At 38.7% G+C, this 25,914-nt stretch overlaps 1 protein-coding gene across 1 annotated transcript in view; it reads right to left on the reverse strand.

Moving 5' to 3' along the window:
- The window catches only part of cdin1 (CDAN1 interacting nuclease 1), a 77,611-nt gene continuing 51,697 nt past the window's right edge, over positions 1-25,914 (reverse strand). Inside the window, exon 12 of the mRNA XM_037695408.1 lies at positions 1-467. Coding sequence (XP_037551336.1) covers positions 281-467 — 187 coding nt within the window. The 3' untranslated portion in view covers positions 1-280. The remainder of the gene's footprint in view (positions 468-25,914) is intronic.

Genomic DNA, 25,914 nt, shown 5'->3' on the forward strand with positions numbered 1-25,914 from the left:
CGTCTGGCTGTGCACTGTTGCAGATGCAGAACACTGTAGTGTGTTTACAGGAGGATTATTGAGCATGCATCAGGATATTTACAGGAGGCTGCTTTGTTGTGGTGAATGACAGGAAGAAAGCCAGATACGAATGGAGAAAGAGGGTCAGGTGGAGTTCAGGGCAGATCTTTTGCCAGCTGATCCGACGCTGCAGGAAAGCCAAATTGCTTCCGGATCTATAGCAGGACTCCACCCCTGCGTAGTTCAGTGTTTAACCTCCCCACCTCCTTGCTGTTATTCCCTATTTCACATCTAATCTTTCCTCTTGATCCTCCTTATGGCTCTCTGCTGATTGCTCCTGCTGGGTGGTGTGACACAGTGTGACGATGTCTGCAGGAAAACAATCTTTGAGTAAGATACCTCGGTCTCTCTGGCAGTCCAACTCTCCTATGAACCCATACCAGTAGATCACAAGGCCAGGGCCAAACCTGCAGCACAAAAACAAACAAAAGTGGGACTTTTTATATGCTTCCAAATTTATATCAACAAAACACTTTTAGCTACGTTTAAAAACAGAAGATTAACCAAAACAGCAGAAATACATTTAGAAATTGAATAATTTGTGGTAGATATCACAGCTTGTGTATATTCTTTTGATCAACATACAGGAAATGTGTGCTGAATAAAACAAAAAAAAAAGCCACTTAGTAGATAAGGATCTTTACAAATGGCTGATCCACTTTCAGTCACATTACAATGGCAGTGAAATAACAATATTCTTAAAAATAACAAACACTGCACCGAGGGCCTCTGAATCCTGTCATCGGAATCTTGTGGCACATAGTGAAGCATGCAAAGGTCAACACAAAGTCTGAGACTTAAACATCCTGCTCCATGTCTGCCAGTCCAACAGTGTTCAGCTGTTTGAGTCACAGGCACTTTGACTGAAACTGAAACTGGATCTTAACTGGCTACAACTGCATTTTCTAATGGGAAAAAATACCATCATTTTCAATGTATAAGTCACAGTTTTTTGCATAAATTAGCACGACTGTACTTATACAGCAAAGTAACGTATTTATGGTTTTTCTCCCACATATTTATGAACCCAATTTTTGGCTGAGATCTGACAATGTCATTCATTCTGACATGGAAAATAATGAACACTAACATTTTCAGCCACTAGAGGGCTCTCAACTAATATGGCAAGCCAAGTGTCTCATTAATAGGTAAAGTGGCTATTAATGAGACACTTGGCTTGCCATACAGCCACCTTTGTCTTGATCCGCAACTCCTGGAGCAAACGTTAAATCAGCTGCATTTCACTGTGCTGCCCAGGTGATATGCAGCTGATTTGACCATTAAAGTGCATTTATTAAGGAAACGTTCAACTGAGACACACCTTTACTATAAAGTCGAGCAAACAAATAATTGTTTTCAGGTGGTTATCTTGTTACAGTTCGAAGAAATGCACAGCGAGTCGTCCCTCTGCGCGCTCCCGCAGCTGCAAATTGGATTTTGAAATGCAGCCGATTTGACGTCAAAGTGCATTTATTAAGAAAACGTTAGACTGAGACACATCTTTGCTATAATTTTGAACAAACAAATAATTGTTTTTAAGTGTTAATCTTGTTAAATTCTTGTTAATGTCCTCCTGTGCACGCTCCGCCGGCCACCATTTGGCAGCCAAACAATTTTTGGTACACCGGCCCACATTTCCAGGTTGCCAGTGGTGACGCATAATAGATGTGACTTATACGGTGAAGCAACATATTTATGTTTTTTCCCCACTTTATTAGACATATTTGGACTGATGCGACTTATACAGCGGTGCGACATGTACGGTGGCGAGTACGTTAAATTAAAAAAACTCGACGCTGTTTAAAGATGTATTTCTCTATTTTCTTGCCTTCTGCAGTAATATTTTTGGAGCTGCTACATGTTGAGGACACTGTAGCTATTGTATATTTTAGGCTCTGCTACAGTCCGAGATATTTACTAGGAAAGTGAAGTTATTTCACTACTTCTTTAAGAAAATATATCTCCTGTCAAGTTATTTAATAATCCTCGAAGCGCCACCCATGACCCTTTCTGCCTCATATATATCATGTCTATTCTTTGAACATTAGTTGCCATGCATAAAAAACATGTTCAATTTGAACTCTGGCTGGAGAGCACTTCAGCCCCGACGTGCATGACCTGTTTCAGGGGGGCTGACTACGCTCTGGTTCCAGATACTCCGCTCTCAGACAGTTAACAATGCTGCGAGGCCTCTGGAGAACTAGAAAGGAAGCGAACCGAAGGGCCACGGAGAGCAGTGGAAGTTCAGCTTCAAGGTAAAGTACATGAAACCTCGACCACGTGATCAGTCATTCGATGTTGAATTTTTAACTCAAACCCATAAAGTTGGTACTTTGATCGTGATATTTTGGAATTTTTAGCATTTTGTGATAAGATATTTGATGTTGTAAAGCTACAAGCAGCTGACGTTTAGTGAAATACTGTAAGAACATAAAACGAAAATATGATCTTCAGACTGAGCTGTTGTGCCATCATCAAATATTTTATTTTGACATTATATATTGAAATTAAATACTGTGACATTATGAAATATACGTGCACCGTGCTGTGTTGGCCGGAGCCTTGAGGCGGTGCATGTTTTACATACAGAACTTCTGTGGAGACACGCGTACAAGAAAATATGCGACTACACACACACCCCTCCCTCCAAGAGGCCCTTGCAGCAGTACATGCTCTTGCACTCCATCCTATGCTTTACAGTGTGTGATTTACGGTGCTGTATCCAAGAGCGAGCGGGCCAGAGCGCTCAGTCCTGCAGATGCACACTGCAAGTTCACCACAATGTCACACTCATAGCTCAGCCTCTCAGCACTGAACAAACTCCCAAACCCCAAAACTCTCATCATCTCCACGGTCCACTGCTCTACATGGCCACCGATTCTTAATATGGAAATGTTATGAAGACACAGCCTAAACATTTACATTAGACGCCTTCTGAAAAGAGGTTATGCTCTACTTTTCATTCAGCCGCCATGCTATATGCATTTCCTGTGCTCTGGCTGAATGTAAGGCTGGAAAGAAGGAGAAAAGGGAGCACGCTCTCAACAGAGTGCAGAAAGGCAGCCCTCTGAAAAGGTTAAAACTGTACATCAACAGATAAGGCAGCGGTGCACGATACATCATGTCCCAGGTCTGTCAGGGGAGGCCAAGTACAAATTGAAACTAGCAAAATTATAAACACTGGGGAGCCATGTCACCAAGGCCTTTCCATACCGTAAAGAAAACAAATGGTCTTTGAAACCTACTCAGCATTAATACAAGTCAATACTACAGGGACCTTGAGGTAAAAAAACCCGAGACGCAGAATAGAAACAATAACAAAGTGGGAGGGTCAGGGGGCAAAGACTACGCCTGATGAGATTCTTGGGGGAAAGTTCCAAACATCAACCAAACACTGCACAGAAATATGAAGCCTTATAAACTAATGTAGGCCTTAAGAAACAAATAGAAGCTCAGTTTGAATCTGAAGCAAATGAAGGTCTAATATGTCGGCTAACTTATTTTAAGATGGCTTATTACGCACAGCCTCAAAGTCAGACTCCACCATCTTCCAATAAACACCTAACTATATAACAAGATGGTGAAATTGTTTGTGAAATGCACTTAATTTCAGCAAGAAAGCCACTTGACAAGGCAGCCATGCTTTCGTTAGTGTTAATGAGCGGCTTGTGATCACATTTTCAGCAGGGGCCAAGCGTCTTACTATTACAGCTTAATGAGAGGCACTCAGGAACAAAAACCCTTGAATGGTGAAGAGGTAGTGTTATTAGACGACTGTGCACACGCAACACACCACGAAGCAAAACCTTCCAGCACAGCCGAGGATAGAACACCGTCTTTGCAATCTAAATAAAAAGTGTACACGCACCGTATGTAACTGTTCCACAGAATAGTGTTTCAAAAACACAAAGCAACAAAGAATTCAATGATTTGTCAAGAATTTGGTGCCAGTGTTTAATGGGAAACAACTTAAATGCCAACTGCATAAGGAAACAATCTTATTGCATTTTTAAATGTTATTTTTAATCTGATGCTAGCTATAGTTTTAAAAAAAATGAAATAGAAGGATGTTTACTGTGTTTCATTGTTTTTTTCTGACTGTCACAATGGATAAAAGTTAAGGATTTGACAAAGGCGAATGTAGAGCTGAAAGTGAAATATTTTCCTGTTGCCTCATAAATTACTTCTGTTCTATCTGCAACATATCACATTCTATATCAGATATATATCTAATATATATAGATATCATGTCCAATTATTATAATTTAATTTTTCCAAGTATGAACATAGTATGAATCATTCATATGCGTATACTGTGGGAGTGAACAGTTTGTGATGCATTAAAAATACCTTAAAGACAACATACCAGATTTTTCGCCCTATAAGTCAGTTTTTTTGCGAAATTTGCATGCACTGCGACTTTAACACCGAAGCTACGTATTTGTGATTTTTTTCCATATTTATAATCCAAATTTTGGCTGAGATATAACCATTTTCATTCATTCTGACTGAAAATATTGAATATCCTGATGCATGCTCAATAATCCTCTCTTTTGAAAATATTGAACACTACCATTTTCAGACGCTAGATGGCACTCGAGTAGTATGGCATGCCGTTGTGTCTGGCAATAGGTAAAAGTGGCTATTAATGACACAATCAACTTGCCATAGCCTGCCACCTTTGTTCTGCCCGCTTGGAGCAATCGTGAAATCAGCTTCATTTTGCTGCGCTGCCCCACTGTAATGCAGCTAATTTGATAATTGAAGTGCATTTCTTAAGTAAAAGTTCAACTGAGACAAACTTTTACTATAAAGTCAAGCTAACAAATAATTGTTTTTATGTGGTTATCTTGTTAAATTTTGAAGAAATGAGCAGTGACTTGTCCTTCTGCGTGTTCCTATGCGTATCGGCTTTTGAAATGCAGCTGATTTGACGTCAAAGTACATTTATTAAGGAAGAGTTAGGCTGAGACACACCTTTGCTGTAATTTTGAGCAAACAAATAATTGTTTTTAAGTGTTAATGTTGTTAAATTCTTGTTAAAGTCCTCCCGTGCACGCTCCCGCGGCCACCATTTGGCAGCCCATCTATTTTTGGCACAACACTTCCCTCATTTCCAGGTTGCCAGCAGTGATGCGTAACCAACGTGACGCGTCAGCGGTGACGCATAATAGATGTGACTTATATGGCAAAGAGACAAATTTATGGCTTTTTCCACTTTATTAAACATATTTGGACTGATGCGACTTATAGGGCAGTGCGACATGTACGGCAGAAAATACGGTATGTGGTTTGAAATATTTACTTTTTATAGCATCTCAACCTTTATTTAACCAGGCAAATCCCATTGAGATCACAGATCTCTTTTGCAAGACAGGTCTGGGCCTGAAGGCAGACTAACATGCATGTTTTTGGTCTGAGGGAGGAAATTAGAGTACCTGGAGAAAACCCACGCAAGCACGAGAAGAACATGCAAACTCCACATAGAAAAACCCCAGGTCCAACCGGGGATTGAACCCAGGACCTTCTTGCTGTGAGGCAACAGTGCTAACCACTGAGCCGTCGTGCTGCCATAGTATTATATGGTAGTAGTACTTATAGTATTTATTTAGTTATAAAAGGATCCTTTTCAAAAGAGCGTGTGCCAAGTGTAGGGCTTCTGCTTGTATCAACAGTTATGATGGTCTGAGCTTTTTAACAGGACGAGGAGTTCATTTCCAGCAAAAACAGAAGAATCATCAGAAGAAAAGAGAGTTTCTTACTTTTTCTTAGTCTATCATACATTAGCTAGAAGTAAGCCAAGGGTTGGGAGCGTTTCTGAATTTTATGTTGCTTTTTTAATAAGCCTTTCTTTTAATAGTTTGTTTTCATCTTATTTTAAATGGTAAATGGACTGTAGTTATATATCAGCTTTCTATCTTATCCAGACACTCAAAGCTCTTTACAACACAACCTGTGCCTCATTTACCCATTCATACAGCACTCTACTAGATCTATACAAAGATTAATCAGAGCTTTATCACATTCATGCATAGATGGGACACACATCAGAGGCAATGAGGGGTTCAGTGTTTTGCCCAGGGACACTTCAGCATGTGACTGCTGGTGGAATGGAACCCCCAACTCTCCCATTGGAGGATGACTGCTCTAACCACTTAGCCACAGCTGTATTTAAGGAAACAGCCATTTTACTAGAACAGAGCCTCAACATAAGCAAGGTATGTTTGGAGGTTCATGTATTTCTTAGTTTTATGAATCCTAATGCACTGTACATGCTGAAACCCACAAGTTCTTTGGTATTTATAACTTCAGCTAATTAATTATTTGCCAATACAATTGACCTTAAGGTGGTTATTTCATTCTCATTCTTACTTGAGGGACTACTATATTTTCTCACCTAATCTCAATTTCTGTATCTTTCAGAATGTTAGATGACTTATTTTAGCTTTAGTTGCTATTGTTTGAAACATGGGCGTGTCTGAGCATGGTGGCTCAGTCAGTAGAGCTGTTGCCTCACAGCGAGAAGGTCGCTGCATCAAATTCTGGTCAGTGACCTTTCTCTCCGTGCATGCGTGAGTTTTCTCCGGGTACTCCAGTTTCCTCACACAGACCAAAAACATGCATGTTAGACTGATTGGTAACTCTAAATTGTCTTTAGGTGTGAGTAAGAGAGTGAATGGTTGTTCGTCTTGTTTGTCTCTATGTGTCCCTGTGATGGACTGGAGACCTGTCCAGGGTGTCCCCCACCTCTCACACAGTGATGGCTGGATATGGGCACCAGTGACCCCCGTGACCCGAAAAGGAAGAAGCGCGTTAAGATAATGGATGGATGGATGTTTGAAACATGGTTCTGGAATTGGAATAATAAAAAATAAAAAAAGATTTAATAAATAACAATCATTTACACATCTAGTTTGTGTGACATTTTATTTAAATCTAAATGATCTGTAATAAAATCATATATTTTTTTAAACCACACAAGAGCTGCTTCAAACAAATGCCTCAGAAATGATTTAGACAGAGCAAGCCTCTACCTGAGGGTGAACTCTGCGTCTCCGAGGACTCTCCATAAAGGCCTCTTTGTTTTCAGCATCCATACATCAGGTCACAGGGTTGGGCTGCTAAAGCATTGCCAAACATGAGCCTTATTTAGGCTTTTATTGCTCTAGAAAGCGAGTATGAAACCTGCTCAACTTCTTTTAAAGACGGACCGCATAAAGACTGATCAGGTACAAAAAGAGCAAATATATGTGCTGAAAACTGGAACTGTCCGAAGCAAAAGAGAAAGAAAATTTGTCTCAGTGACAAATGCCCCCTTTTTTAAAGGTCAGCTTTTACAGGGTTAGAATGTGGCTAAATGATGTATTAGTGGGTGTGAAATTTTAGAAGTGGCAGTGATCCAAGGCTTGCTTGCCAGGTGATTTGGCCCTGCAGCTAATCACTGTAAATCCACCACATTGTGTATTTTAATAGCCTTACAGTAAGTGCTTGTAGCAAGCTAGCCAGCCTGACAAAGATGACACACTGATAAGTACAGCTTCTGTGCACAAATCGGATATTTAAAGGCTGACTCTGCCCAGAGGGGCATCCTAGAACAGGGAGGTAAATAATTCCTTGCTACAAACTATACAGCCTACTCACCATAAATAAAAGAGCTTGAACAGAAGTGTTAACCTCCCACAGACAAGTTATTAACATGACTACAGTTAAGAATAGGACCCTTTTTGCTACACTCTCCTTGCTATGTCTTTATAATGCATCAAATTCAGCTCAGGTATGTAAAATACAAATGGTAGGTAAGTGAAGCACACAGTTGTACATTTTACATGCCAACATAGATGCAGACATTGTAATTATGTTGAATGAAAGGCAGGATGTGGTTGAAAAAAGGCTCGACTGAGTATGCATGCATGCTCGGGTGATGTAAAGTTGAACACAGAAATGTGGGAGAGAGTCAGTGTGCTGTGACTTGTTGAATTTACTGTAATTTAATAATACAAAACACGGCCACAAAAGATTAAAAGATTACAGTAACAACTGTCACCGTTGACCAGTTTTGCTCTAAATTCAGTAACTTGATCCACCGTTCGTTCACAAACACTCTGGCTAATTTTAACACACAAGTAAGTGAAAGTGGTGGTGGTAACGAGCTGCCCAATACGTGAAGCGCTTTCATAAAACAGTTCTGTGAAAATGGCTGCACACACCAGTCAGTCTTTATGATGCCTCTGGTCTCTCAAAGATCACAGATGGAGCCAGCCACATCCAGACAGGAGCTTTTAAACATGAACAAAGCAGTCTGGAAACAAAAGAGGCGCAAAGCAGAACTCAGCTGCATTAACATGGAGCGCACAGCTTTCAATATGACGGCTGCCTCCCCTCGTATCGTTATGAAATCATAATGAAATAATGTTGTTTTGAGATTCTCTTTGTGGTTAAGTAATTATTTAAACTAAATACAGATTTGCTATGAAGCATTATTGATCTTTTCTCATTAAATTTGTTTGTCGTTTAATCCCACAACCAGGTGGTTGTATAGATTATTATCACAGAAGAAAAATATTAAAAAAAGCTTTTTGGAAAACTTGTTTTTTTTTTCATGAATTATGGAGTGGTACATTCAAAGGCAATACCGTTATAAAAACTTAAATTTTGTAAACTAACCTACAATTTTCATTAAAAAAATTATAATTAGGCAAGAATAGTTGATGGTTTATAACTAGCACAAGCTACGTTTTGTGTAAAAGCATTAAGCTAAAAAAAACTGCACTATTAATGTTAATATTGTTATTATTATAGGGGAGTGGGGTTGCAGAGGTTAGAGAATGTAGGCCTCTGATCGGAGGGTCACCGGTTCGACTTCCTGGACTGACATCATTCAACCTTTATTTAGAGAGGTAAATCCCATTGAGCCTCGAGGACTCATTTACAAGAGAGACCTGATTTCAACAAAAAATGATGACAACAATGGACAACAACGACAACAATAGACAGTTATAAAAAGGCATCCATCCATCTATCCATTTTCTTCCGCTTATCTGGGGTCGGGTCGCGGGGGTAGAAGCCTAAGTAGGGAGGCCGAGACTTCCCTCTCCCCAGCCACTTGGACCAGCTCCTCTGGGGGAATCCCGAGGAGTTCCCAGGCCAGCTGAGAAACATAGTCCCTCCAGCGTGTCCTGGGTCTTCCTCTGGGTCTCCTCCCAGTGGGACGTGTCCGGAACATCTCACCAGGGAGGCGTCCAGGAGGCATCCTAACCAGATGCTCGAGCCACCTCAACTGGCTCCTCTCGACGTGGAGAAGCAGCGGCTCTACTCTGAGTCCCTCCCGGATGATCGAGCTTCTCACCCTATCTCTAAAGGACAGCCCAGACACCCTGCAGAGAAAACTCATTTTGGTCACTTGTATCCGAGATCTTGTTCTTTCAGTCACAACCCAAAGCTCATGACCATAGATGAGGGTAGGAACGTAGATCGATCGGTAAATTGAGAGCTTCGCCTTTTGACTCAGCTCTCTCTTCACCGCGACAGACCTGTACAGCGTCTGATTCACTGCAGATGCTGCACCTATCCACCTATCGATCTCACGTTCCATTTTTCCCTCATTCATGAACAAGACCCCAAGATACTTGAACTCCTCCACTTGGGGCAGGACCTCCTCCCTGACCCGGAGAGGGCACTCTACCCATTTCCGGCTCAAGACCATGGCCTCAGATTTGGAGGAACTGATCCTCATCCCGGTCGTGTCGCACTCGGCTGCGAACTGCTCCAGCGAAAGCTGTAGATCATGATCTGATGAAGCCAACAGGACCACATCATCTGCAAAAAGCAGAGACGCAATCCCAAGGCCACCAAAATGGATCTTCACTGACCCCTCCCTTTCTCTTTGCTCGTTAAAATCCATTTTAACATCCAAAATCATGTTTTTGGATGTTAAAAGCAGCTAAGCTGAAAAGCTAAGCTACGAGCTAAGCTGACCTTGGGAAAAAACCTCCGTCTTGTCAAAGCTCCAAAATTTACGGTTGAAACCCGTGTTTTTGCCTAAAAAATTCATTTTTCTCTGCAAAAAGAAGCTGAGAAATTGTTTACTGTTTTTTTTTTTTATTAAAAGTTTTGTGTGACAAATGCTATGCTAAAGAGCTCAAACCACACTGAGCATCTGTCATTCTGAGAACCAAAAAAACAGGAAGGAGACAGCCCATGTCACGTCAAGGGGCCTCCCTCCCATTTTTCTTAAAGAGACACTCTGCTCACTCGCTCACTATCCATCCTTTGATTCAAACAGTCTTGTACTGCCATCCAGTGGTCTAAAAAAAGATACCACACACAAAATTAACAAACACTTTTTTAAAAATTTGGCAATTACTAACTATTGTCAAATTTTAAACAATATTATCGATTATCACAATAATTTCTGAGACAATTAATCACCCAGCAAAATTTGTTATGTGACAGGCCTACTATTAACTAGGGATGCACGATCCACTTTTTTAAACTTCCGATCCGATCCCGATACCCAAGTCTGAATATAGTCCGATACCGATCCAGTTCCGATATCATGACCATCATTGATTTTATATGAGGCTGTAATAATCTCCTCTCAAGTACAATTTGTACAAATATATGCATGCATGTCCAAAAAGGCAACTTGAGGTAAGTTTTATTAATTTTGGATAGTTTTAAAGTTAGAATTAAATTCTAACACAAAACATGTTTCTTTTTATTCCTAGTTTTAAAGTGGATATTAAAGTGATTAATTTAAGTGATTGTTTAAAGTTATTTTATATTTTATAAGGGGCAGATATATATATTTTTTCTTCTTTCTGCACTCTTTTCATTCAATGTTTTCTTTTTGATGATTATTTTTTAAATTTTGTTTCTTTTAAATGAATGAATTAAATAAAATAAAATGTTAAATGGCTTCAAACACCTGCTAAGTTCATGGCATAAACCAACAGACATGTTCCCGTTTTTAGTATTTTACATCAGTTTATAATGTAGCTGTTAATGTTTTTATTATAATTTTCAAATCATATGTTTTTTATGATTGTTTACTGTTGTACTGATAAATATCTCCTGGAGGGTAAACTATATCTTGGCTGCAAGTATCAAGCTGTGAAATCCTTTGTTTTCTACAAGTGATAGTGGTTGGTCATTAATTATGATGAAGTTTAGCAACTTCTCTGTAAACATTTGAGCTCCGTGGTTTCAGCGATGTCTTCTTGTTCAATCCGAAGCAGGCAGCCTGATTTGGGGCAGCTGTGCTCAGTCTGTCCCTCCTCAGAGACGGGCAGACTGAGCGGGGCAGATTGGACGCGGCTGACCGGGGTCGAGTTGCCTCTTTTGGTCTGACCAAAGAGTACTGCCCCGCTGAAGCCACGGAGCTCCAATGTCCATCGTAAAGCTAACTTTAACGTGGTTTAATGTGGCGCTGTGGCTCTGCAGACATTGCACGTTGCTGTCTTGTGGTGTTTCTAGTGTAAAATACTTCCACACAGCGGACATGTTTAGATGAAAAGTTTGTTAGCTGTTAGCCACAGTGCTGCTAACTCAGTCCTCCCGTTGTAGCTGCTGCAAACTATGAAATGGATTTCCTGAATGTGAGGCGGGTCTTATTACTCTGGGCTCATGAGACACGCCGCCGTTCAGGAAATCCATTCCATAGTTTGAAGCCAACATGCATCATGGATCGGAAATATCGGCAGGTGGATCGGAAAATCCGATACGTAAATTATGCTGGTATCGGAGGCCGATACAGATACTGGATCGGATCGGCCCCATCCCTACTATTAACCCCCACCATCTGCTCCCAAAACAGGTCTCTCTTGAAAATGAGTCTTCGTGACTCAATGAGACTACCTGGATAAATAAAGTTAAAATAAATAAATAAATATAGTATTGTTGGAACAAGCGGAAGACAATGGATGGATGAATATACAGTAGTGTTGTACCATTTCCTTCAGTATAAATATTTATATCAGTGACTCTCACATAATACAAAGCATTTAAATAAGTCACACAGAGGGAGGTGGTGCACGGTGGTGTTCACTGCCAAACAGTTTTTGTCATTTGAGTATAAGTATTTAAAATGCCAAACTAGGAAATGATCAAAACTTTTCAATTGCAAGGTTTTATTTTTACATAACATCTAAAACAACCTAAAACTGTTGACTAAAACAAGTGATGCAAAATTAACTACACTGCCTCCCCATGCTTTGTTCTCAATTTCAAAATGTCTGTTTTAATGAATGCACCATAAATGATGTAGCTTGAATCACAATGTCCACATTTTTTACATGCATTGCTCCTTAAGTGCAAGGAGTACAAGACTGAAAAGTGGTGAAGCTGCAGCGATGTGCTGCAAGGTTGTTATTCACTTGTACTAATTATTCTGGGAGTAATAGATTTCTGTAAAATTTTCCTAAGTGGATGTAAAACATGAAGTATTACAAAATATTAAACTTCTTTGCTTGTTTTTCATATAAGGTATTTCATAAACAAGCACAAATTTGAATCTTCCCTATAGAACTAGATAATTTGTTTGATGATTTATAATGAGTACATTTGCACCGTAAAAAAAAAAAAAATCTGGCCAGGAAAACAATTTATTTGTGATCCAACTTTCAAAATGTGAAGTGTTAAAGATGTGTTGCAGGAAGACAACTGTTATATGCCAATATATGCTTTAGCTTTTTGATCAACCTTAGGGATTTGACCACTTAATCTAAACTTTGAATTTAGGTGGTCCGTCTTAGATCGATAACTATCTGCAGCAATTATCATGCTAATTTATTAATAACTGATACATAAAACCCTCTTTCTCTAATGACTTCACATTATCACAGTTATCTCCTACATCAGTATCACTTTCTCTGACCTCACTCTCAAATAAAAAAAAAATAAAAAAAACACTGAATCTCCTCTGCCACACACTCAAATGAACCAAAACCTTATCAGCTTACACACTCACACACTCTGACAGCTGACTGATTACTTTAGTTACATGTTAGTGAGATGATAATTATTTTTGGTTTAAAAGTACAAGAGCAAGATGCATAAACCCTGCATGACGACATCAAGTGGACTGTAAACGGTTAAGAAGTGGATGTTTGATGCCCTCCTTTCTTAAAACATCCTCCAGTCACAGGGAGGAGTTTTAATCAGTGTTTGGAACTCGTTACGTCTCTTAACTGAGCGTGCCGCCTAACACATTAGCAACACATATCTGAGGGACAAGTGTGCTGTGTGTGTGTAATGTGTGCTCAGATCTACGGCGTCATGGAGAAATGTGATGTGACACTCTTAGGTCTGTTATAAACGAGGAGCAAAACCAAACAAGGCGCACTCTGGGCTTGTCTGCTGAGAGTTCAAAAGTTAGTCCAAACAAGAGGCACTGCCTGAATCCACTCGACTAAAGACGGCTCTAAAGAACCAAGAACAATTCATGTGAAAGTTCACAACAAATGAACTTATTCTTCAAACAGTGAATCATAACGATAAACAGTATCACTTGTGTTAAAAATGAAACAAAGGAAAGCCTCTGGTGGAGTAAGGGTTAATATTTATACAGTTTTTTCCTAGATATTGACTCCCCACCCTCAGTAATGACACTCTACATCATGAAAATGGCTTGATCTCTTCTGTTACGATGCACTGAGTGGGTGTTCATTAACAGTAGATGCTGATATTAATAAACTCTATTATGGTGATTGCTGCAAACGATGTCTCCTCCAAAAGAAATCTACTTAAAACCACAAGACTGCATGAACTGCACCATGCAGTGAATTAGAATAAGGGCAAATGTACATCTAATATGTCCTTAGGATATAATTGTATGTTTGAGAGGACCTTCAATATAATCTGTAGACAAAGTAAAAGAGAAAGTAAAGGTAGAATAATGGTAAGTTGTACTTACTGTGAAGAAAAAAAAATCACTGTAATTCCACTTGATTGTTGATATGTGCTGCTGATTATCCATGATGCTGATCTCATGCTGCTGATTTATTTCATGCTGCTGTGATTAGTCCTCATCAATTCACACAGACTCATGTTTGTGCTGCTGTTGATGGAACATTGTTTTGTACTGTTAATACTTAGTGTATTCTTAGGTTAGTGTATTCTTAGTTTAGTGTATTTAGTGTATTCTTAGTTTAGTGTATTCTTAGTTTAGTGTATTTAGTGTATTCTTAGTTTAGTGTATTTAGTGTATTTAGTGTATTCTTAGTTTAGTGTATTTAGTGTATTCTTAATTTAGTGTATTTAGTGTATTCTTAGTTTAGTGTATTTAGTGTATTCTTAGTTTAGTGTATTCTTAGTTTAGTGTATTTAGTATCTTCTAAGTTTAGTGTATTCTTAGTTTAATGTATTTAGTGTATTCTTAGTTTAGTGTATTCTTAGTTTAGTGTATTTAGTATCTTCTTAGTTTAGTGTATTCTTAGTTTAGTGTATTCTTAGTTTAGTGTATTTAGTGTATTCTTAGTTTAGTGTATTTAGTGTATTCTTAGTTTAGTGTATTCTTAGTTAATGTATTCTTAGTTTAGTGTATTCTTAGTTTAGTGTATTTCTATTGTTCATGTCTTGGATCTTAATACGGTTTTTCTTTATAATCTGTATTTTTGTTGGATGTACTTGGGACCCCGTTTCATTCCACCTCATGTGCCACATGTGATGTGAATGACAATAAAGAACCTTGAATCCTTGAAGTATCTCACTGGGGTGGCACTGTTGAAAACTAGTTGGTGACTCAGAATTGTAAAGGCAAACATTCAGTCTCACTCACTGAATTCTGATTAAGACCAAGCAGCCAGTGATCTGTGAGGCTGCTGGTCACTTTTTGAAAATATTAGCCTATTTCTGTGTGCACAGCTTGTCAAACTGTATTCTAGGCCTTACATGCTATTTTGTTGTCCATCTCTGCTGTACCTGCATTGGCCTGCTTTGGTCCCATCTAGGCAGCATGTTTATGATGGAATCTACTGGAGTGTTACACTTTTGAAAATGATATAGAAGCTGGTTTGGATATTTTTTTTAAACGATTATCAACGGAGTGCGTTTTAGACCTAGATATTTAGGACTGTAGCCTTGAATGTGTGTTGTCATTGGAGTGCTCCAGTGGTTTAGTCTACACTGTTGTAGTGGGTATGCTGTGCTTAGAAACCAAAGTACACTGGTTAGTACAATGTTACGGTCTATTTTGATTTTTAAGCATATTGAACATTTCCAAATTTCTCTGATGATTATATTTGAATAAATGTACAACAAACTTTGTACAACAGATGACTTTGTATTAAACATGTTATATATATATAATATATAATATATATATATATATATATATATATATATATATATATATATTTTTTTTTCATTTAGCCTTTATTTATCCAGGTAGTCTCATTGAGCCACGAGAACTCATTTTCAAGAGAGACCTATTTAGGGAGCACATGGTATATGGCACATATTATTTATAAAATGAAGCAAAACATGTTCAAATATTAAATAGTAAGTACATAATTATACGATAATTCACTGGATAAGAAAATGTAATAAACAAGTGCTGCATATTGATAGATTGTTACAGAAGCATGTAACTGCCGTTTAACGTCTCAATGACACGTGTCTAAAATGTTACGTATCACTGGCACTTTAAGTCAGAGTCAGTCAGAGTCAGAGTCAGAGTTTCTTTATCGTCATTCGCACCTCATGTGGTACATGTGGTGGAGCGAAATTATGTACACAGGGTCCCAGTTACATCCAACAATAAAATGTATAAGAAAAACAGTAATAACATCTAAGATATGAACTAAGAAAAACATCAACTAAATATACACTAAGCACTCATAACATAAAAACATTGAACATCAGCACAAACATGAACATGAGTCTGTGAGCAGATGTGCACGCATGAACACATCAACATTGAAACAGATCAGCGGCAACATGAAACAGATCAGCAGCAACATGATAATGGGTATACTGAAATTCTTAAGCTTTTCTAGTAGGTATACTCCGTACACCTGAGTATCACGTAGACTACACTAGTTTATTGTTATCATTGTTTACTGTTTTATTGTCTGTACTTTATATGTTCTGTCTGGAACAGGTCCCTCTTGCAAATGAGTCCCTGTGGCTCAATGAGGCTAGCCTGTATAAATAAAGGTTGAATGAATGACACTACTAGAGTGTTCTCATGCAGATGTCCTAATGCTCTAAAATGACAAAAACTAAAAATAGTATTTTTTTTTTAACTTTTCAAAATTAAAGTAACAAAACTGTGAACCTTTGTGACTCACAAAGAAATTGAAAACCACTGCAAATGTTTCAAGACATTTTGGAGGCTTTGTTGCTATTTGCCAACTCGTCTCCAACAGACACATACAGTATACTGGTGTAAGGATGACCAGGACATTCTGAATATTTTCAGATGAAGCCTACAAGCTTATCAAGCCAAACACAATAAACAACACAAATATGGAAGTTTTTTCCCCTGACCTTTGATGATTTCACAGATATATGTTTTGCTTCAAGACAGGAAGCTCCCCATGGTGGCCGATTTGTACAGACTGAGAGGAGCACATTGTCAGGGGGATACATGCTCCTTTAACCTGATATTGTGAACTCCCACCAGCCCTGGCTGATAATTGCCACCTGTCTCTGGGGAAACGCAGTCAAAGGTAGATACTACGACAGCCATTTTGGATCTGCCCTTGCTTCTCACCCCCTCGCAGTCCTGTGCCTAATTCTACCCTTATCTGCTAATGTGTTTTCAATTTAGGACGTTCTCCCCACTACAGGCACGGCCCTAATCAACAACAGTTTGCACTGTAACCTTATCTGGCCTTGGTAGGGCAGGCTAACCCGGCGCCTGATGCATACAGCAAAGTAGAGTGAGTATATGTATGAATGTGAGGTCACGAGATAAGTGGTACTGAAACATACATACTCACACATGCTGCGGCATCGAGCACACAATATAAGCAAATCACTTATTCATCATTAAATGCAAAAATATATATTTACATTCAACGATGATTTCGGGGAAAAATTTTTTTTTTTTTTAAACCTATTTTTTTATACCTATCGACCAATAAAGTTCTATCTTATCTTACCTCATCTTATATACAGTAACTAAATAGAATAAATGGGAAAATGTTATAATACGGTATAATTTTAAGTGCAATTTAAACTATGTGATAGTCAGCAGTCTTACTTTGTAAATCCACCAGAAATCTGAGTGAGGGCAGAATCAAAAGTCATGGAAGGGCAGGTGTGAATGTTTGTTGTGTAGGCCTCCTGACCTCTGCATCCATGAGAACAACTCTGGCCCAAAATTAGAGTGAGGTCTCTAATGTCTCCCAGAGAGGGAGCGAGAAAGAAGGAGAGGAAAAAAAAGGAGGTCTGGCTTTCGTCCAAGTCAGCACCTTTGGAAGTGCAGTCGTATTACCACCACTAAATCAACATGTCAGCGCCCGGCCCACTGAACTTTTTCACCCAGACTCCACAGCTTACGGCTATCCTGCACAGCTAATGAATAGGTGAGAGTGCTTCTCTTTCAGATAAAAGGAAACAAGGAAAAGAGACACTAAAAGAAATACAAATTACAGAATAATGCTTTTTTCTTTCAGGCACATAAAACATTTTGCATGCAGCAGCATAATTCACACAGTGTTTTAGTTGTACTGGTTGAGTAATATGGTCAACTGAAGGTATCCCAATAATCAGTCCAAAATGGAATTGCCGTAGTTTGGCAAACGCAGGCAAAGGTCCGCCGAAATCTGTGTGCTTACTAGGCAGTTTGTTTACATTCCTAAGGGTAATTTTAGCCCCCAGGAGAGAGCAGGGTAGGGGGGCTAACATGTCATTGTGGCTTGTCAGTGTTCGATGGGATAGCCAGCGCAGTAACAGAACCAAAACATCAGGGTTGTACAAAAAAACCACATACAGATTCACAAACAGACCCCATTCAAATAAAACAGTGGAGCTTGTAGGCTATCTAAAGTTAAACCGTATTTATTTAAATTAAAAATGAGAGCAGAAGAGTATAGTGAATAGACCCACTGAAAGGTACAATTTATTTTGGACAACCCAGTGTTTTCACAGAAAATCTGGGGTGAAAATCTAATTTCATTGTCGTTTTTAGAAATTTGCTTAGCAAACAAATCAATAACCCTGGCTCAAGAAGAGCAGAGGGCTTATGTGCACGTGTTGGGATTTGTGTTAGTCCCAGTCCAGAGTGTCCCTTCAAAGGGCAAAGGAAGCAAAATGTCTGTTGTGTTTGTTTTTTAAACACGTGTAACAGAGACGGAGAGCGACGCACAGATAGAGAAGAGAAGGAGTGAGCGACTCAGAGCTTATCGAAACTAATTAGGCAAGGGATCAGGATGGGAAGTTAAATACTGGGCTACATGTAATGAAAGAAGCAGAGTGGGGGACATTCAGGGGTCAGGCCCACACCAAACAGTGGTCCTCAGGCAATCTGGTATTGATTTTCACTCGTTTGGGGATGAAGGTGGATGGGAGGGAGGGAGAGGCAGCAGGGCAGAGTCTAAGGGTCTTGTGAGTTGTCAACTTGACAGTTTAACCCCTTTTGGAGTAGAACAAACAAACAGAGGGATCTCCTGGGTTGACAGCGTTGATCTGTCATAGCGATGACACTGCAAAGCCCCACGCAATGCCCACACAGGAGAAACAAGTGGGGAGGAAAAAATAGGGAGGGTGAGTTGATACAGATATGCACAGGCACATTCCTTAAGCCTAGGAAGATAGGGCTGATTATTTCATTTTAAAACACTTGAGAGGATTGAAAGAATCATTACATTTCTACAGAGTTGTATATTCAACCAAATTATAATTAAAGTGAATATAAACAAAATAATACAATATGTATCAACGTATGCATGATTTTATTAAGATAATGCAATAGTGTAAGATACTTAAATGTATCTTTTAGACAGATTTTGGTTCTTTAAAAAGTTCAGGCACCCCTGGTCTAAACTATTGGTGATCTTCTACAATCTGACATCAGACTTCCTCTCCTGTCATTCAGACGGAGCAGGCCATCACCTCGAGCACCTTCCCTCTCATGTCTATAAACACTCGAAGACCTCTTTCACTCTTCCCCTAAGACTGCCTCATCCCTTTGTCACTTTGCCAAAGGGGATTCCATTAGCCTGGCCAACTCTCACTTATAGTTAACAACTCCCCCCCACCCCACACACACACAAGCAAGGAGGCACGCACAAAGAATGCTGAATGCTCACAGCTAAGGCTGTCCACATCAAATTAGAGTGGACCCTATCGTTCCCATTACGGCCTGGGAATGCTCCATCATCACAGATGCTACGGGGTCCCTCACTTGTCAGAAGTTGTCAGACAGATGGGGAGTCTGGATACACACAGCTGACAGGTAATCTTAATGTCTTCAATTAGCCCAATTAGGCCTGTCATAAACAATTCGATAAGTGTTCAACCAACACAAACAGATAAATGCATGCACAACAGTGCAGAGACGCACACACTCGCACACCATGGTCTGCAGGGTATTAATGAGAAGGGTAATGGGTATATCAGTAGATGGTTGACTTGTCTTCCGTATCAAGGAGGGGTGTATCCCCATCCCTTGCTTTCAGCTGTGCACTGCTGGCTGCTACCAGGTCAGTTCAAATTGTACCATCTCCTTTCATTAGCGCGTCTCTGGATGAGAATCTGAAAGGCCGTGACAAAATTCATTTGATACGAGTGGGAGCAGATTGCCTGAAGCAGGTGCTATAAGGAAGATAAAACAAAAGCAGGACCTTTGTGAATCTGTGTGTGCATAGATGTACGTGGTTTCTATTTATGTGCTCGTCTACTACAGAAGCTTTTCTCTGGTCTTCAAAATTGGTTTCTGTCCTTGCTATGATAAATGGGTAATGACACACACACACAAAGTCCAGAGTAGAATCAGCAGCACATACACTTGAAGGATTTACAAAGCTGGGGTCAAATCTAAATATTACATCAAGGGTGATTACATGAGCCAACACCTTATTGTGCAAAAGGTGTGTGACTGCTAAAGTGCTGTTTAATTCGGTTTGTCCCACATATTATCTTATTACCAAGCAAAAGCGGCACTTAAACTCCATCCATGGTAATGGTTCACTAAACTTTTCTTTTAATTCAGCACTTAACTCTTACAGTCCATTTATTGTTTGTGTGATACAGATTCAAGCTCGAAAACTAAAAACTAAAAGTAAAAACAGTTACAGTATAGTTTGCAGCAATGAAAGTTGAGCAAAGTTATTTACAATATTTGAACAAGAAGTTAACATTCACACAACCTTTATCTTGCACACTGAAATCTTCATGAAGCGTTAATCTCTATTTATAGCACTGTTGCAAAAGGTAGAAAAAACTAACTACATGCATTTGAATGAATGGATGAATGAATAAATGCATGCCATGTTCAGAATTGTCATATTTCAAGGCAGGGTTTCAACCCAAGGAGACAAGATTAAGATTTTTGATGGACCTCACCGTCTTCTTATCCTTACCTCCAGTGAAAGCTAAACATCTGAAGAGAGAATAAAATAAGAACAAAAGAAGAAGAAAAAAAAGGCTAGGAAGAGAAAAGCAGTCAGGGAAGTTGTAATGGGAAATTGCTTTTGGCAACTATTTGTTCAAGCACCAGATTTTTTTTCGTCTTTATGCCAACCCAGCGAGCCCCCATTGGAAAACAGGGCAGGTCCCCCTAATGAGTAATCTATTTCAAAGAAGTCGTGTCTGGGCATGACAGTTTACTGAGAGGCTTGAAGAACTGGTAATTACCAGTGTTACGGGGCAATTAATGCATATTACACTGCGGCACTCATGGTGGTGACTGTCAGCTCCCCAATAAAAATGAGCACTCTTCAGCTAAAGGGTGACATTAATTGGGCCCTTAATGACTATGCAGAGGAACCAAGCCAAATAGGAACAAAACAGGGGACTCACTCTGACACTAGCAGAGGGCTGGAAATTGGACTAAAAATGAGATTAATTGCTGTTTAGAAAAAAAGATGGGAAAATGTGGTGAAGGGAAAGGGGAAAGTGAGGTTGGAATTATAGGGTACAGAAAGCAAGAAACGTTCGTACAGATGACAATTCAATTAATTATTTTGCACCCTTTTTTTTTTGCTTAGGAAGTGCAAACAGACCTTTGACCAATTTTTGGACTGTCTTGATATGTAGCTTATTGCACAAACAGCTACACTTACATTTCCCAAAGTATCTACACAAAGTATTATTGGTATTACTGTTGATATGATGAAAACATGGAATTGTTTCACTTAAAGAACAAGCTCAATGTATCTAAAAAATAAATGACATACACAAATGCATACATCTACATTTTTGTAGGCATCAATACTGCACAAGGGGCTAAGTGGTTAGAGTAGTTGATTTTAATAGTTTTAATAAAAAGAAATTCAAAAAAGCTTAGAATTAAGAATTTCACAATTGCAAAATTTCATAAAATAGTTTAGGCCTTTGGAGTATGTTGAGTAAAGCTATATTAAAAATAAGAACAGCACTCTGCAGACCTCCTACCCCCAGCAATGTTAGTTAGGAAAAAGATCAAGGATGTGGTGAAGACATTAAGTAATTCTGATTAATGTTGCGGAAGCCAGGCACGTACCGAGCACCACCTGAATATGCAAGCTTCAAGTTGTAAAAATATCAGCATGCAAAACATGCCGTCATTTGCATACATTTTTGATTCTGGATTTCCTTGCTATTTAAATATGCAGTTAGAAATAGTCCAGCACTGCCTCTTGCGCTGTCACGCTGCACACTCACACTGTCATTGGTCCTGATAGAACTCTTTGGCTTCAAAGAGAGCTTTGCAATGGAGAGGAGAATGAGCAAATATTTGAATTGCAAAAACATATCACTTTCCGAAGGGAGAAAAATTCAAGGCAACTTTTTAGAGGTAAAAAAAAGCTCCCAACCCCCAGCAAGCAAACCCTCTGTACTCAAACATAAGAAAGTCAACATATTCATAGCTTAAGCACTCTCCCTGCTAATGTACCATATCCAAATTTGTGTAATGGGATATGACATATTTTAGAGAGGATTTCAGAAAAGAAAAAACTTTAATTTGAGGAGAGAACCATAAAATGTTTAAGCTGCTTCCGTATTTAACTAAAATGCAGAAAACAAATCCAGGTTCTCACACAACCTGACATGGGTTTGATTACAGACTGAAGTGTAATTAGCTACTTAGTTTATTCAGTGGAAGGTTGAAGTGAGCATCACCACCATTCTGGCCAGAAAGCACACAGAGACCATTAATTTACGAGGACAATTTATCTCCAGACAATTAAGTCCAGCAAGATTATGTCAGTGTGCATGTGACGAGAATATATTTGTTTCCAACTGTTGCAGAAGTTAAAGTGAAAGGATGATTAAAAAAATCTTAATAACAAAGCATATTTTAAAGTCCAAGCTTTCTGATTTGATGCCGAAGTAAAAAAACAAAAAATAATTAAGAGTAGAGCTGGACAATAATTCAATATCGATATATATCGCGATATACTTTTATTCAATAACGATGATATGAGTTTTAAGCACATTTTTGATATTTCGATAGGATTACAGTGTTTCACTGACACGTTTCTTTTTCTGTTCGGGTTGAAGCGGGCGCTTCAGTTTCAACACGGACAGAAAAAGGTGCGACACAACTACGTAAGTGTGTGGTGACGTAGATGTTACGCAGAGCTCGAGTTCAGAAGGAGTCAGCAATAGCAGGCTAGGCTAGGCTAATCTAAAATGCGCGTTAAGTTTTCGCTTCAAAATGAGTTCCCATGACCGTCAGAATGTGACTGAACAAGCTTTTACAAGTGAAGAGAAAGCAAATGACATAACTGATAAAAGAGGAAAGACTAATTCAGTGGTGTGGAAGTGGTTCGGCTTTCTAAGATCCGATTAACTGCAGGTTTCAGTGCTGCAAAGTGTGACGGAGAGTCGTTCTAACTAGCAGTGGGACCACAGCTAACTTGTTCCACTCAATAGAAAATGCTGAGAGTCAGAAGATGAAGCACAGTAAAAGTTTGAGCCAACGTTCCCTGAAACACCTCCAGCTGTATCCAAAGAGAAACACGTGCAGCAAACATCTGCTGTATGGGTTATGTTATGGTGTTTAAAGTTAAAAGTATTAATATATGTCGTTACTGATGAGAAGATGACATGGAAATCTCATGTAAATTACTTAAGAATAAAAATAGCAAAATAAAGTAAAAATAGCTTTTGAATAACAAAGCTTTGTATATATTGCATAATGTAATGATTGTTCCATATTTAATCTATTGTATTGAAGTTTGGGGAAAAGCATGCAAAACAATTACAAACCCTATTTTTAATTTACAAAAAAGAGCTATAAGAATTATTAGTAGGAAGTCCTATGGTCACCCAACAAATATATTATTTAATCATTTATTCATTAAAACTTTATCAATTGAAATTATAAAAAATGTATGATTTGGTTGAATATAGTATTTTACAAGTCATGTATAAAGCTCGTAAAAATATTGCCCCCAAATATTTCATTAAAATATATTAAAAGCAGAGTCATTAACAGCTTCAAGAGAATGGAAATGTTTGTAAAACCTCCATACAGAAATGGTGTGAAGGAGCTGCGTTGTAATTCAGGGAAGAGGATTGTGGAATGGTCTCGATATCACCCAAAAACATTTCTAAAACAATGTATATGTTTAAAAAGATGATTAAGTTAAAGTTGTTAGGAAAGTATGATACCATGTGAAAAATGTCTGATGTTTTTTTGTTTTTGCTTTGGGGTTCAAGCCCGAGTTGTTGTTTGTAGTTATTTAATTTTATTTTTTTAATAAAGGGGCAGATATTCTTCTTTCTGCACCCTTTACATTCATTTTTTCCCCCTTCGTTTTGATTAATTTGTTTTGTTTATTTTGTTTCTCTTAAATTAATTAATACGTTTAAAAGAATTGACAAAGGTGAGAGTTTTATGTTTATATGACGGTGATTTCAACATTTTTTGAAGGCTATTTACAAATAAAAGGTTAACATTAATTGTACAATTTGTATAGTTTTTCTGAGGCTTTTATATTGTTTATATCGATATCAAACTATATTGTTATCGACCAAAATTAAGAAATATATTGTGATAAAAATTTTGGACATATCGTCCAGCCCTATGTAAGAGTCTAACTTATGGAGATTAAAAATATTAAATGCATTAAATACCAACTTTCATACATCGGAAAAGCTTTGCAGAGAGTGGTGAAGGCTGCACAGAAGACTGTCGGAGTCAGCCTCCACACCATCACAGACATCTACACCTCCAGATGCAGGAAGAGGGCCACCTGCATCATGAAGGACCCCACTCACCCAGCACACACTTTTTGCCCCGCTCCACTCAGGTAGAAGGTTGAGGAGCATTAAGTGTAGAACCACTAGACTGAGGAACAGCTTATACCCTGAATCTGTTAGACTCATGAATCTCTAACCAGAATAATCACCGCAATGCCACTTTAATTGGTGATATGTGACTTATCTGTGCTGCTGATTATCCATGATACAGATCTCATGCTGCTGTGTTCATTCATACCCATCTATTCACTGCAGACTCATGTGTGGGCTGCTGTTTAATATACTGTATTATTTTACATGATTAGTGTTTAGCGTATACGCATCTTAGATCTTTTAGCGAATTGTTTAGCATTCGTTTAGCGTATATCAGTGTATATCTTAGATCCTTGTATACTATTTCTTTTTATTCCAGGACATCCTTGTAAAAGAGAGTGATTATCTCAATGGATTTCTTCCTGGTAAAATAAAGTAATAATAAAATATTTCTTTTTATACTTTATATTTTTGCTATATTTGGGTATAACTGGGACCTTGAGTATACAATTTCGTTCCACCTCATGTACCACATGTGATGCGAATGACAATAAAGAACCTTAAACTTGACCCAGTGGTTCTCAAATTTTTTTAGTCAGGCTTCCTCTTCACTTTGTTTTCTCTTTTCTTTTGGCTGCTCTCTTCTTCAGGGGTCGCCACAGCGAACCAACTCGCATGAAGACTTGGCAATTGTTTTTACGCTGGATGCCCTTCTTGACCTTCTTCTCCCATGCCACACCGGACTCTTACCACAGCACCTTCAGTCGTAGACTGAAATCACCAAGGTGCTCCACAGAACATCACAGGAAACTTTTTGACTCCTCCTCTTTTCTATATATAGGACAATAAAATTAATCCAGTACTACAATAAACACTTTAAAGTTTCTGTCTGCACCTGACCTGTTTTAGAACTTAATTGCTGGTATTTTTACATTCTGTTATTTTTTATATTCTCTGTAATTTTTTTTTTTATATCTTGTGTGATTCCTTGTGCATGTTCCTTTGTACTGAAACTCTGGCACAACAATTTCCTGCGGGATCAATGAAGTTCTATCTTATCTTATCTTGACACAACCAAAGACCACTGAGCTACCACAGCCCTCTGTGTGGAACAGAGTGTTGCTATCTAGGGCACCTGAGGGAGCAGATTGTGGGGGTTAAGGACTTGCTCAAGGGCTCAGAGTGGAGCAAATGAGGGTGGAAACAGGTGTGGGTGCTTCACCTTTACCACCCACATTTTGATGTTGTCGGTACGGGGAGTTGAACCGGCGACCTTCCGATCACAGGCCCACCTTCTCTAACCTCTGTGCCACCACTCCTCTACAAAACCAAATCTTAACAATGAGTGAAATATTAAAGTATTCACTTAAATCCATAAAAATCCTTGATTTTAGTGATAGCATACATATCCATTTTTCAAAACTGCACTCTAGTAAAGGGAAAAATAAATATAATAGATGGCGG

This window comes from Nematolebias whitei, chromosome 21, assembly GCF_014905685.2.
Source record: "Nematolebias whitei isolate Nwh7 chromosome 21, NemWhi1, whole genome shotgun sequence".
In the NCBI taxonomy this organism is placed as follows: Eukaryota; Metazoa; Chordata; class Actinopteri; order Cyprinodontiformes; family Rivulidae; genus Nematolebias; species Nematolebias whitei.